Source organism: Hibiscus syriacus, unplaced genomic scaffold (assembly GCF_006381635.1).
Source record: "Hibiscus syriacus cultivar Baekdansim isolate YM2019G1 unplaced genomic scaffold, ASM638163v2 tig00110785_pilon, whole genome shotgun sequence".
Lineage (NCBI taxonomy): Eukaryota > Viridiplantae > Streptophyta > Magnoliopsida > Malvales > Malvaceae > Hibiscus > Hibiscus syriacus.
This window is the reverse complement of record NW_024062862.1, coordinates 134,448-148,776: the sequence shown is the minus strand read 5'-3', so window position 1 is coordinate 148,776 and position 14,329 is coordinate 134,448. Positions and strand designations below refer to the sequence as shown.

General features: G+C 36.2%; 1 protein-coding gene across 1 annotated transcript; it reads right to left on the bottom strand.

Moving 5' to 3' along the window:
* Window positions 1-393: 393 nt before the first annotated feature.
* On the bottom strand, window positions 394-13,373 carry LOC120140482 (zinc finger protein BRUTUS-like). The gene is given in 19 exon segments (XM_039155469.1): window positions 394-890; window positions 1,171-1,242; window positions 1,448-1,507; window positions 1,637-1,871; window positions 2,783-2,920; window positions 2,997-3,218; window positions 3,380-3,491; window positions 3,494-3,553; window positions 3,634-3,732; window positions 3,735-3,760; window positions 3,762-4,255; window positions 4,257-4,355; window positions 4,357-4,859; window positions 4,968-5,136; window positions 5,434-5,662; window positions 6,439-6,779; window positions 6,860-7,054; window positions 11,749-11,958; window positions 12,856-13,373. Coding segments are annotated over 19 exon segments (3,708 nt in total). The 5' UTR covers window positions 13,144-13,373; the 3' UTR covers window positions 394-734.
* Between the last annotated feature and the right edge of the window lie 956 nt (window positions 13,374-14,329).

Genomic DNA, 14,329 nt, shown 5'->3' with positions numbered 1-14,329 from the left:
GATATTATTTTCATTCAATTTAAGTCCGGAAAACTTATTTTTACATTGTGAAAAAATAGAAATAAAATAAAAATCTAACGTCGATCAATTTGATTAATGAAAAAAGAGTAGATAAACGGAACATTTGTCACCATTTCAACCCTCCTTTATAGAAATGAAAAAAAGTCTATCTAACATTGTATTTGATAATGTATATACGCATCCGTTCGCTCCCAGTTGCTCTTACAAACCATCCTTCCATGTAAATACATATATAAAAGAATATCCTTTACATGAGAAGGAAAATTAAAACCCCTATCTTCTCAACTCAACATCCAACCCATTCCCGGCCCTTCTCAGCAACTCATGGCACTCGTCAATCCCAACTAATTTTTAAGATGAAACTATACGATGTCAATGTCGTTTCCTTTTTACTTTATAACTATGTACTGATCAGTACTACCTGTACTGATACGGTACCGAACAGTCAATTAGTTTAAAGTTTAGGTAGGAATTAATCCTTTCCCTTGTAGGAAAAGTTTTAAACATATCTAAACTTTTTAATGTCTGGATGATTTTTGCTGAACCCAAAAGCCGAAAAAACAAGGGAGAAGGGGGGGGGGGGTAAAAGGGCTCATTCCGTGTGTATTATCCTTAGCAAAGGAGGAAGGAAACTAGTCATAATTGGGAATAACTGCCTATACAAAGTTATTTACAAACTAACGTCTGTAAGTCTTCGGGAAAAGAGAAGCCTCTCATTGTTGAGCGGAAGCGCAGTCTGATGCTAGCGTCTGGGTCTGAGCCTGAGTCTTGATCACCCGGGTGTTGTATGATCCACAATATTCACACTTGTGATACAACCAATGGAACCGAGCCATGCCCTTTCGGTCGCAATCGTTGCACAGTATATCCTGTGGATTGCATATGCCCTTGATGTGAGCAAATTAATGTTGTACAAAGATATTGCTTGAGATAAAATCTGTAACTTAAGTCCATTTAAGTCATTCTATAGTTTTAATTTTTAAAAAGTAACCTCCATCAAGTCTAAAATTTGAATCTTAAATATCTATAACTTTTTTTCATATTCTTAACCAGCAATTGATCTATTAAACATGAAATTATGTAATGAACCCCTGCTCTGTCCCACCAAATCCGAAAATGTTGGTTTTCTAAGGTAAGAAACAAATGTACCTGATATCGATCCCTATATTCTTCAGGAAGCTCTTCAGCAGCCAACAATGCATCAAGCATGCCAAAGTAAACCTGAAAGATGACCGAAACAAAAAATGATCGCATAATTATGTCCTGGAATCAATATAATGAGGAAAAAGGGAAAAGCGGTATTAGGGATGCATTTTGAATCTTCAAGTAGATAAAGGAGCATAGGAAAAAAAATGAGCACATGGGTATGAAAAGATAGCTTTTTATAAAGTCGTAAAAAGTCTAGAGTGCAAGAAAGTTCTTTTACCGCCATATCTCCCAAGGATTTACTGCAAAGTGGACAAGTGTAATGACTGCAAGTGTATGCCTAACAGGAAAAAAAAGATGTGAGGTTAGCTTATAAACCAATTCTCCAGTATTCATTCACAGAATAATTATACATGAAGAAACAAATGAAGATGCGTATTGGGAATATGAGGAAAGGAAAGCCAAGAACCTGAAAACAAGCTGAATGCATGTAGTGGCCACAAGGTAGAGCTCTGACTGTTGCACTTGACGTGAACAAAAAATCACAACAGATAGGGCAGTTGGTTTCTAAACTTTTCTCCAGGCACTTGTGATTCACTAACTTTGTCCCGAGGCAACAATTGCATGTCATGCAATGAAAAAAATCAATGCCAAGTCCTTTCCCAACACGACACAGATTGCAAAATGGACAATGATACACATTCCTGCAGCAGAAAAATGATTAGGATATAAATCAAGATCAGGATAAGCACCATCTCTTCCATTGAAAACCTAAACCAACCGGTCATTCTTTATTATTTCCAATCATCATTCTGATTACACTCGAGAAACAAAAGAACCAGTTTTACTTCTCTCCTATATTCTTCCACTATCAGAATGCAGGTGTACAAAGGGAAAGGAAAGGAGAAAATGGTGGACAACTATATTACTACTGAGGTACAGGTATCAGAAACAGCCACTGGCATGTTCAATTTTTTTAAAAAGTTTTTCTAGGTATTTGGAGGATCCTTAGAGGATCATACATACACTCATATCTAAAGATTTGCCAGATGCGACTTCTGGATACACATACTTCAAGCCAAAATAAAGAGACAGAGGAACACAGCTGGACAGAAAAATAAGTAATACAAAACAATTTACGAATTTGCTGAAAAGAAAATGAAGAGGAAAACAAGAAGAATCTTACATCTTTCCAGACTAAAGAAATAAATCCTTAAATTGCCTCAGGCGCTATAACAGTGTTTAAGGTTGTATGCCACTATAACATTACCTACAATTCTAGGTTATCATAAAGTTATCAGTCATTGGACAAACAGGTGTCAAAGCCCATGATTTCATATAAAAAGGAACTGACATTAGTACAAGCTGGTTATTGGTCATCAAAAGGGGTAATAAAGATGTCATAAACACAAAAAAGGGAATTTCTAAGAGCTTCAACAAGAAGGGGTTAGAAAATAGTCTGCTTATTCACAAGGATAATTGTGGTTTACAACAACTTAAAATGGTAATCGAAGGCTCTAGAGGTTAAATATCTGAGATGACGAGCACAGTAAAAATGAAATTCAGATGAGCAAAGATGTTGCTGCAAGTAGTAAGTTGCCAAGAAGAGCATTACCTTTCATCATCAAAAAACTTGCAAATACTACAATAATACTTTGCCATTGAAAGTCCATTGCAAGAAGGTGCAACACATATTGGCCCAACAGGTTGAATCTTGAGGCAACTCATGCACATCATCTCCAAGGTTGCTTTCCTGAAATGTGAGCAAAAACAAAAAATCAATATGCACAGAAATCCAACCTCAGATTAGAGGATTTATTCAAGCTTACCTATCCATAGAGTGATCGCTCACATTATCATGGCAAAATCTGCAAGTAAACAACTTCCCACAGCAAGCAGCACGGAGTTTGCAGTTTCTTTTATAGTGCTCACAACCAAATATTTGCTTATCTGGATCACGAAATGATGGAGAACATCCCAACACATCTTCACCTTTAAATGCTTCAGTAGATGCTTCTTGGGGCAACTTTTGCTGAGCAGCTATCCAACGACTAAAACAAACAATTAAGTTAATGATTATTAAGCAATCATGTGAAAAATTGAAAATGAACCGTTGTTGAAACACAAAAAAAGAAACAGAAAGCTAGAAGACATTATAATGCCAATATCATTAGGAATCAAATACTGACAACGCAGATTACTGTCATGGAACAAACCTAGTTAAAGATTCTGAACAAGATATGCTTTTCTCCTAGGATCAAGAGTTGAGTCCCGATAAACCTTTCTGATCTCGGACTCGAGCTCATTTTGATTCATCCGGAAAAATCTTTCCACCCAGGCTTAAACATTTGATCACATTGTTCCAAGCTGTCTTGAAAATCATTATCTGGAGCAGAATATTAGAGAAATAAATTAACATGTTTCACCCAACAATGTTCAAACCAAATGCATATAATTACCAAATACCTTTTAGAGAAATGCCAGTTTCTGACATTTCATTCTGCAAGAACGATTCAGAAGGTTTTTTCCAACATTCGTTAAGCCACTCATTGAACATGGTATTTTGGTTGCTTGCTTCCATGTGTCCATCATTTATTTGCTCCTCCTGAGTAAGGGCTGAAGTTACCCATGGCAGCATTGACTGAAGCACTTCAGCGCCTGTGGTTCCAATTATGCGCCCAACTAGTTTGTCTTGCTCCTCCACAGAAAAATGTTTACCAAATAATGGCCAAAGTTCAAGTTCCTCCCGGAAAATATGATGATCCAAGGTAACTCTGATGGATTTGCACATCCCCTGAAGCTTAGTAGCCAGCTCATTATATTTTCTCAGACAATCTCCATCGCAGGCATCAGAAAGTTCAATGTTGGTATCAGTGGCCACATGACCTCTGGTAGAGCTTTCAAGAAGGTGTGAAAGTTCAGAAAGAACATTGTTAATGTCTTCAAACAATGTTTCCTCCTGCTTATGATCTAGTGTATAGGAGTGACTAACATTATGAAGCGTCTCTTTAGACTCCAATGCTGGGAAAACAATATCATCCTCAGCATTACTATGAGCTCTGTATAAACCCCACAATAGATGAAATCTTTCCAATAAATTGCCTAAGGAATGTCTCATCACGATCACCGAGCTTTCCAGATTCAACATCCAGATATTCCAAGTCTTTGCTGATGGCTTTATGAAATTTTGAAAATAGTATCAATTGGTCGTTCTTCTGAGCCAATGCTGGACAAGTTATTATCTGTTTCCCAGACAAAAAGACTGGAATTAAGAGATGGAGCGGAGGAGCTAAAAGACAAAGATCTCAGAGACTTGGCTGTTAAAAGAGAACTTATCCCCAGGTTATTAGAATTTACTCCTAAACCAGGAACACAGCATGCCCTTTCATTGCAAGATTGCTCATGGGCATTGAGACTAACTGACCGGTCAGAGGCACCATCAGTTCTGCATGAATCAGAAACGTTTCTTTTGACTGGTCTCTTGACTTCATCTCCATGAATTGATGAACAGGTCTCATTCATGCACAAGGAAGAAGTGCATGCACAACATGACTGAACAAAGTCTTCTTCAATGTCAGTGAACCTTTTCACACAGCAACTGTTGCCACTTGGAGACAAACACATGCCTTGGTTACGGCCCTTGCAAGCCCAACCAGAAAAAAGTGTCATCAGAGCAGTATCTGTTGCTGGAGCTGAAGCAAGAAAATATCAGTGTGTTAGACAGGAGTCATGGAGTGGTGAAAGATTTACCTCTATTACATAAATTGACTAAATGACTGTATAGGGAATGGGTATGAGACCTGCAAACTGAATGTTCTTCAGGAAATTCCGAGCTTCATTGTCTGTTAATGACCCAACCAGCCATGGCAAGACACGCTCAATCATTCTCAAAGGCATTACACACAAGCTTTGATACAAAAGTTCACGCTGCCTTTTGAAACTAAAGTTCTTTCGTGCAATTGGAAGAACCTAGAAATCAACACGAATATATTAGAAACATTTACATTGAAGGCTTGTTTCAGTAGCATAGGATTCTACACATGCACAACATTATTTAATATAATAAATCACAGCTCACGAAAACATAGAGCTTTAGTTCCAAACTTAGAGCATAAATGGACTATAAAATATTAAGCATTTATTAATATCATAACTAAACAACACTTTCTCCTTCCCTGCTGATGTGGGTCATTATAGAAAAAGGAGAAAGGAAAAGGCAACGGTTTAATCAGAGCACCCACCAAACAACCCAAAAAAGAAAATCACCTGAACTTCCTCATTTTGGAAATGGGTCAGTATAGTTTCCATTATTTGATCAGCATGCTCACATAACTTGGAATAAAATTCAGCAGAAGAACTAGAAGTTGCTCCCGCATTTTGAATACTTTCAATCAAACACCTAAAGTCATTGAATTGGCTTTCTTCTTCAGCATGCTCCTGGGTGAAAGACAACTCTTCATCAACTGCAGGGAATATTACCTTGTCCTCTGCAATACTTCATAATAGTAGCAACCCAATCATCAATTTCCTGCTTAAAATATATGCAAACAAATATACAGCAAAACTAGGGTCTTTACAGAATCAGGTCATGATATCAAAACATATACGTCGGAATATTTTAAAATTCATAAGCTTCTTCTGTAATTAATAGCCATAATTCAGTAAAAGCACTAGGGATGGATATCAATTTTTGTTTCTTTGGTCCATTCTTATTCATATAACTTGAAGAAGACTGAGAAAAAGAGAAAAAAATTGACAAACTAGAGATCAGAGCTGGTATGAATGGTACCATTGCTTTTAGGTTTCTCTTTCAAGATTGTTTCCACACAAAGAAAAAGAACCGTAACCAGTTCCACCTGCCCTGGAAGTATTTTTTCTCCTTTTAACTTATCCTTTTGAGATGGGAGCTGAAGAAAGGAGGGGAGGGTTTTTACAACAACAAGAAAGAAACAGCAGAGGGAACAGCCTAAGATTATCCTGACCTGGGAACATATACAATTGGTATTTAAACTTATACTATAGAATATTTTTATGTTAAAGTGAGAAATCATTTTGATAATAGGATTTGTATTTAATGTCATTTTTAATAAAATGATAAATGAGTTTACAAAGAAATAAATGATAAATTAAAGGAAACCTAATTTTAAAGGCATGATGGGCTGGATGCTTGTGATAACTTCTCTGTGGTAGAAAGTCAGACTCAGTGGATTATTAAGGTAGAATTTGTTATTATGGTAAAGGGAAAAGTATAAAACAAAAAGAGACAAATACCTGTGAAAGATGCAAACCTCAGCAATAAATTGCAATCGTTCATTAAAGACTGAAAGATTATTGAAATCCCCAAAGAGTTGAATCTTCCTAGCCCCCTCAGCTATCTCATTCAACTCTCTTTTAATAGCATTATGCCAAAGCAATATTTCATTAATTGGATGTGTGCCATCCATCTCTGAATAATTACTGTCGGGCTCCAAACATTTTCTTTTCCCTGTCTTGAACAACTCACAAGGACAGGTTCTACTGTCCAATGACTGGGTTATGCCATCAGCAGAATCTAGCTGACACTTTCCTAATAAGTCAGCACCATTTCTCCCTTCCATCCAAGTGAATATAACCTTTAGAAGTAAAAGAATTAATAAGCTCACAAAAAAATTGTCCAAAATAAATAGAGGGCTATTGAAAATAGAAATCTTGCCTGCTGCAGAAGCTTTTCTTCTGGAACTATTTTGCTTAAGCATTTCTGCATGTCCTGATATTCATCAGGTGAAAGAAAAGATGAAAGCCATGGAAGGAACTCTGCCACCATATTCACAGGAATGCTGCATAAAAACTGCCAAACTAGAGATGCTTGCTCTTCAAGAGAGAACTTTTCAATAACCAAGGGAAAAACCTGTCAATTCAAAGAGAATACCATGTAATCTGAAAATACAGCCTTGGTCTAGCACATGTCATCTTGTGAATTGATGATTAAAGCAACAACAAGAGAAGACCGCTAAATCATGTTAACAGTAGTTTTAGATGATAAAGAAAATAGCTATTGGTATTGTCTTGAATTTGTTTAAAATAGATATTTTTCAAAGAAAAAATATTTATACTATCAAATTGGCATCTTCTTCACATAGCTTGGGAAATTTAATATGTTAAAAACAATAGTGCAGCTGTAAATGTAGTAAGGTCCTGGAAAATTGAAGATGGATACATTAAAAGCATGATGCTGAATAATCCTCAAGAGTAAAATATAGATCTTATATGGTTTTTCCTTTCTTCTACTTCCCTCTTTCTCCAATCAAATCCCCTGATTCCTTTAGTGAATTCAAGCATGTTTTTGATCAATTAAAGAAACCATGTTTCTCTCATTCCTTGAAGATCATATTATCTGTGTCTCACATTGGAATTTTGTAGGTATTTGGAGCAGTATCTTCAGTGAAAACCATCTTTCACAAATCCATTATCAGTAAACTCCTTGGATATTTTACATTTTTCTCCCAACACATCAAAAGAATGGTGACAAAGGCAAAGTTTTCCTAATCTTCAAAGAGATAAAATGTCCCTGCTCCAGCTATTTACTTTTCCATGGTGCAACCTTGTCAGACATAGAGGCATCACAAATAGCCTGGCATGTATTAGGCTGCAACTTTCCGATTACAAGGAAAAACTTATGAAAGATCAAACATATGTGTAGTAGAAACATCCGTAACCAAAATTTGTACCCAAGTTTAAACAACATAGGTCTCATTTTTTTTTTTTCCTTTTTCAATATAGTTTACCATGCACATGTTGTTGAAAAGTCAATAATTTGCAGCTTTCAATGGTCATATTTTGCTGCAACCACCGTGAATTTGGTGGTTAAAAGTTGGCAGCAAGTTGGTTGAAAGTTGGCAGCTGAAATGGTGGAAAATTGGTAAGGGAAAATTACTAAATTAAGTCCATGTACTTTAGGGTATTTATAAGATTAGTCCTTAAACTTCAACTATAAATACCCTGACCCATTTAGGTTCAAAATTATCCCAAATCATTTCTTTCTCCTAATACTAAATACTAAAGAGTTTAGAGAGTTTTCTTGTGAGTTGTAAGTGTTTTGTAAACACCTGTAAATTTTCTCTCTTAGTAAAATATCTGCAGCAGTCTAGAGACGTAGGCATAATTGGCCGAACTCCGTTATCAATTTTGGGTATTATTTTTCCACTTTATTTTTCGCATTCTCACTAATCTGGTTATAGGGAAATTACTCGTTCAATTTCCCAACAATTGATATCAAGAGCTTTTGGTGGTGAATTTTTTCGGGTTTTCTGCGATGTTACTATTCACGTGAATAGTGAATTTTGTGAATAGTAAAATTTGGTCGGCGATTCGAGTTTGTCGACGGAGGTGTTCTAATACACAGTCGTTCGCAAAATTGTCAGAAACGATCCAAAAAAGAAGCCAGATTCGAGTGGGAGCGATGGCTGCAGACGAAGGGAATGTGAAAATTGAGAAGTTCGATGATACAGACTTTGGCTTTTGGAATATGCAGATTGAAGATTTTCTGTACCAGATAAATCTATATCAACCTCTTTCAGGAAAGCAACCAGAGGGTATGAAGGATGAAGACTAGGCTCTTCTCGACAGACAAGCTCTCGTAGTTATCCGACTGACGTTATCCCGCAATGTTGCTTTCAACATAGCAAAGGAAAAGACCACGGCGGGTCTTATAGCGGTTCTCTCCAGTATGTATGAGAAGTCATTGGCCTCAAACAAAATTCACTTGATGAGGCGATTATTCAATTTGCAGATGGCGGAAGGGGAATCAGTGGCTCAACACCTAAATGAACTCAAAACAATCACAACCCAGTTGAGTTCCGTGAAAATTGAATTCGATGATGAAATTCAAGCTTTAATTCTCTTATCATCTCTACTTAGATAGTTGGAATGCTACTGTTACAACAGTCAGCAGCTCGTCGGGAAACAGTAAATTGAAATTTGACGATGTTCGGGATTTGGTATTGAGTGAAGAAATTTGACGGAGAGAATCGGGTGAAGCATCAAGCTCCTCAGCCTTGCACACAGAGTCTAGAGGGAGAACTTCAGAAAGAAATCCAAATCGTGACAGATCGAAATCTAGAACGGGAAAATCAAGAACGGGAAAGAAAGCTTTTAACCGTTATAATTACGGCAAGAAGAATCACTTTAAAAGAGATTGTCGAGTACCGAAGAAAGATACCAACGCATAGGAATCTGCCAACGTAACAGAGGAAACATGTGATGCCATGATTCTAAACGTCAATAGTCCGATTGAATCATGGATCTTGGATTCAAGGGCATTTTTCCACTCCACCCCATGTCAAGAAATCATGGAGAACTATGTCAATGGTGATTTTGGGAAGGTTCATCTAGCTGATGATGAAACCTTGAAGATCGTCGGAAAAGGAGACATCCGATTAAAGTTATCAAACCAGACCACCTGGAAGCTAAGAGAGTGAGACATATTCCTAGCCTCAAAATAAATATGATTTCTGTAGGACAAACTTGATGGAAAAGGATATTGTACAACTTTTTCAGACTGTGAATGGAAGATTACCAAAGGAACACTCGTCATTGCTCATGGTAAGAAGACTGGTACTCTCTATGTAACATCAAACTTGGAGAATATCATTGCAGTAGCAGATGCTGATGGAAAATCAAACCTATGACACCAAAGGAATATGTAGACAGCAGTTCTCATGACACCGCAGTAGAATGGCATAGCAGAGCGCATGAACATAACTTTGAATGAACGTGCCAGAAGCATGAGGATACATGACGGTTTGCCCAAAATGCTATGGGCTGAAGCTATCAACACTGTAACTTACCTGATCAATCGTGGGCCCTCACTTCCCTTGAATACCAGAGGAAGTTTGGAGCAGAAAAGAAATAAACCTTTCACACTTAAAAGTGTTTGGTTGTATTTCTTATGTACACATAAATTCTGCTGAAAGAAGTAAACTTGATGTTAAGTCCAACAAATGTGTCTTTGTTGGTTATGGTGGTGATGAGTTTGGTTACCGTTTTTGGGATTATGAAAATCGAAAGATCATCAGAAGCAGAGATGTCATTTTCAATGAGAATGTGATGCACAAAGTCAGGTCAGTCATAGAATTAAGTAGCTCCAATACCAAAGCTGAAACAAAGGAATTTGTTGAGTTTGAAGAGATTTCTGGAAATGATGTTCAAATCAGCCCTGAAGCAGTTCAAGAAGAACCAGACACACCAGAGTTGAGACTCTCCTCTAGAATTCCTAAACCAACCCAGCGTTATTCGTCTTCTTTGCACTACTTGTTGCTGACTGACAATGGTGAACCAGAGTGCTATAATGAAACAATGCAGGTGGAGGATTTAGTCAAGTGGGAGTCTTCCATGAAAGATGAGATGGACTCGCTTATGTCAACAAAGGCAGTGACTACGGACAAACCGAAGTTATGTTCTGCTTCAGTTGGCATGTTAGAGTAACAATACTAGAAATGTTGCTGCATTGATTGAGGTGTGAAGACAGATTAAAATTAATCTTCAAGTAGGAGATTATTGAAAAGCCAATAATTTGCAGCTTTCAATGATCATATTTTGCTGTAGCCACCGTGAATTTGGTGGTTAAAAGTTGACAGCTGAAATGGTGGAAAATTGGTAAGGGAAAATTACCAAATTAAGTCCATGTACTTTAGGGTATTTACAAGATTAGTCCTTAAGCTTCAACTATAAATAGCCTAACACATTTAGCTTCAAAATTATCCCAAATCATTTCTTTCTCCCAATACTAAAGAGTTTAGAGAGTTTTCTTGTGAGTTGCGAGTGTTTTGTAAATACCTGTAAATTTTCTCTCTTAGTAAAAGATTTGTTGTAGTCTGGAGACGTGACATAATTGGCCAAACTCCGTTATCAATTTCTGGTATTATTTTTCCGTTTTATTTTTGCATTCTCACTAATCTGGTTATTGGAAAATTACTCGTTTAATTTCTCAACACATGTGGCCATCTATGATCCTAAAAGGACTAGCAACTCACAACACAAAAAATCAATACAGCAAAACCAAATGGCACAACATTATTGGATATCTGTTGATATATATGTAATAGATCCAGCACTCGCGAGAGAGAAATAAAACAATTTATTCTACTAAGTGGATTCTTTACATATAAAAGAAATGAATTTTTGAATAAGCTTGCCAAGTCATGCCTCAAATTGCTAATAATTTAAAATCCATCAGTAAAACATGGAAAACAAGAATCAGAAATAATTAAATAAAATAAGCTACCAAGTAAAAAAAAATTGAGAGAAAGTCCAGTATTGTTTATAATAAAAGAGAATTCAGACACAATGAAAAGAAATCTCGAACGTAAACTGTGTCAGTTCATTGGAAACAGATGGAATGTTAGAACAAACGGAAAATCTTTTATTGGGCACTCTGTTCTCGCTGACATTAAATGATGCTGACTTTATGGGTTAAAAACAACTATGCTTAACCTAGGTCTGGATCTTTTATCTTAGTTATATATAGGATACACTTAACAAAGAATTTGATCGATACATTGAATAAATTCTGAAATAGGAAAGCAACACTAAATAAGCTCATACCTGCTCCTCTTCTTTGGCCATATGCTGACTAATTGAGGTTCGAATGGCCCCTGTACGAGAAGCTAACTCCTTTGGAAAACTCTCATCATCTTCCATATAAGAATTTAAAAGCTCAAACAGATGATCGAAAAGATTACTCTCTCCCTTGTGTTCAAGGGAGTAGGTTTTTGCCACATTTTTCACACGCATATCTAGGGCTGGAAAAATAACCTGCATTTCAAGTCATGATGTTGTCAAAAATTCAGGTACAGTAGAAAGAATAAGGTTTGGTAACAAAGATATGCAACTGCCAGGAATCAAAATTGAAATCTTAGAAAATCAGCGGACGATCGATTGTATCAAGCAATTGTGTTCACGCATATTGCCTGATAACATCTGGAGAGCATCTTGCTACTTCTCTCAAAAACAAAAAAAGCAAGCAGGGGTAGCCAGAACTTTCAGTTTCAACATTTTTTACCCACGTTATTAAAATCTAAACCAAAACAACATATATATATATATATGTTGCATCATTTCATAGACGAGTTAAAAAGTATTCTACTAAGGTTTTTCCCCCATTAATTTGTCTACAAGTACGCTCTTCTGAATAGAAGCAGAAGCACTTGTTATGAAGTAACGGAAACATACATTAAAATTAGAACTTAAAAAACATGAAAATTCCATAAGAAAACTGACTTTGCATAAACAACCTCCAACAGACAGTCAAAATGCATAAAAAAAACCTAGCTGATATAAATCGAAATATAATCTTTTCCTTTTTCATTTCAAAAAAAGACTGAAATGCCATGCCATCAATGCACTCCAATTCTAAGCAAAGGAAAAAAAATATTTATAATTAAAATGATCAATTCCTTCGTAATTTCCACTAACCAAGCAAAGAAAAAAAAATTAACTCAAGAGATACTGAAATTAAGAGCTTAAAATAAAACTGTATATAAACAGGCAGTCAACCACATGCATACTTAGGCGTATAGAGACTTAAATTCGAAGAATTGGAACCACTATTCATAATAAAAGAAAATTTAATTGTTCAAAATTTTTAAAACTCTCAGCGAAAAAAACATAGCATTCGAAAATTGTAAAAAAAATAAAGCGAAAAAAAGGTACCTCATCTTCGGCAACAGAGTGTTGCTTATAAATCGATCTGAAGAAACCGTACCGCTTAAACAGCGATTGAATATCGACACTGTTTCCAGTAGCAAACGCCAAAGCCAATTGGTGAAGCGCATCCAGCTCATTCCGCACCGCCTTATGGAACAACAAGAATATCATAATCGGAGACTTCTCTTCACTCTCCTCAGAAAAGCCCCCGAACGGCGTACTCGGTTTCATCGTGCTCGTAGAAACCACCACCGCCTCCTCCCTACGCTGCAATTCCGGTAAAGGAATCGCCATTTCAAAACAGCCGGCTCCTTTGACTTTTCCCGTTTCTTCTCCGTTAAACTAAAATTCTCGTCGCTTTCAATTCCCTTCTTTGTATTTATATTTGTCCTGTTTGTATAATATATAGTATCGGTTTTGTTTTGTTTGGTACTTTGGTTGAGATTTTCAACGGCAGATGGAGGGAAGGAAGGCTCGAGGCAGGCTGTTACATGTTTGAGACCGGGGTGTGATAAGAATGTGGAGGGAATGTGGGGGACTTTATACCCTCGTTGTTGCCGCGTGGCGTTAATATCCACGCTGGACGCTTGTATAAGTCTTTCCTGGGTCACGTGAGTTTTCCACGTGGAATGATATGAGAGGCCAATGTTTAAGCCTAGAGGATTCTTTATTTTTATTTTTAGAAAATATAAGAAAGGTTTTATCTTCTTGTTATGACACCACCTAAGGATAAGGTGATTGAAAATGATAAAAGAAAAAGTAATTCCAATATATAAATGTGTGTTTTTGGTTACACGAGGGTCGTTCTCTCTTTAAATCCTTACCATTTTATTTCTAGGCTTAATGGGAAAAAATTAAACTATAAAGTAATTTTAGGTGATTATATTTTTTTTATTAAAATTATTTGTTTAAATATTTTCTCCATTACACTTTTAAGTGTATAACGTTTTATCTGTAACATTTTTAAGCGTCTATATAAAACGATCATTAAAAAAATTCGTTAATTAATACATGAAATGTTTATATTTTGACTTAATGCAAAAATAAGTACCTAAACTACACCTTAAGTTAATTTTTGGTATCTAAAGAATATATGTCTAGGCTATAACAATATCTGAAACATGTCACGTTTAAGAAAAAAATTTCTCCCTCCCGCACGCACAAAAATTTCCCTCGAAATCTCCAGCGTCCCCATAAATCCCTGAAGTTAACTTAAAGTGAGAATGATAAATTTAAGATTAGAGTTAGAGATTTGGGTAGTATATTTAGGGATTTAAGTTTGGATTTATGGAGGATTGGGATGATAATAAGAGAGATGTTCAATAGTGGAGGTCCGACGACAGGTGAGTGGTCGTTTGAAAATACCGAAGATGATAGGTGATTGCCGACAATAACTAATAATGAGATTAAAATGAGATATTTTTAGGTTGCAAGTTTTTAAAAAAAAATAATTTTAGAAAATTTTGTTTTTAAAATTAAT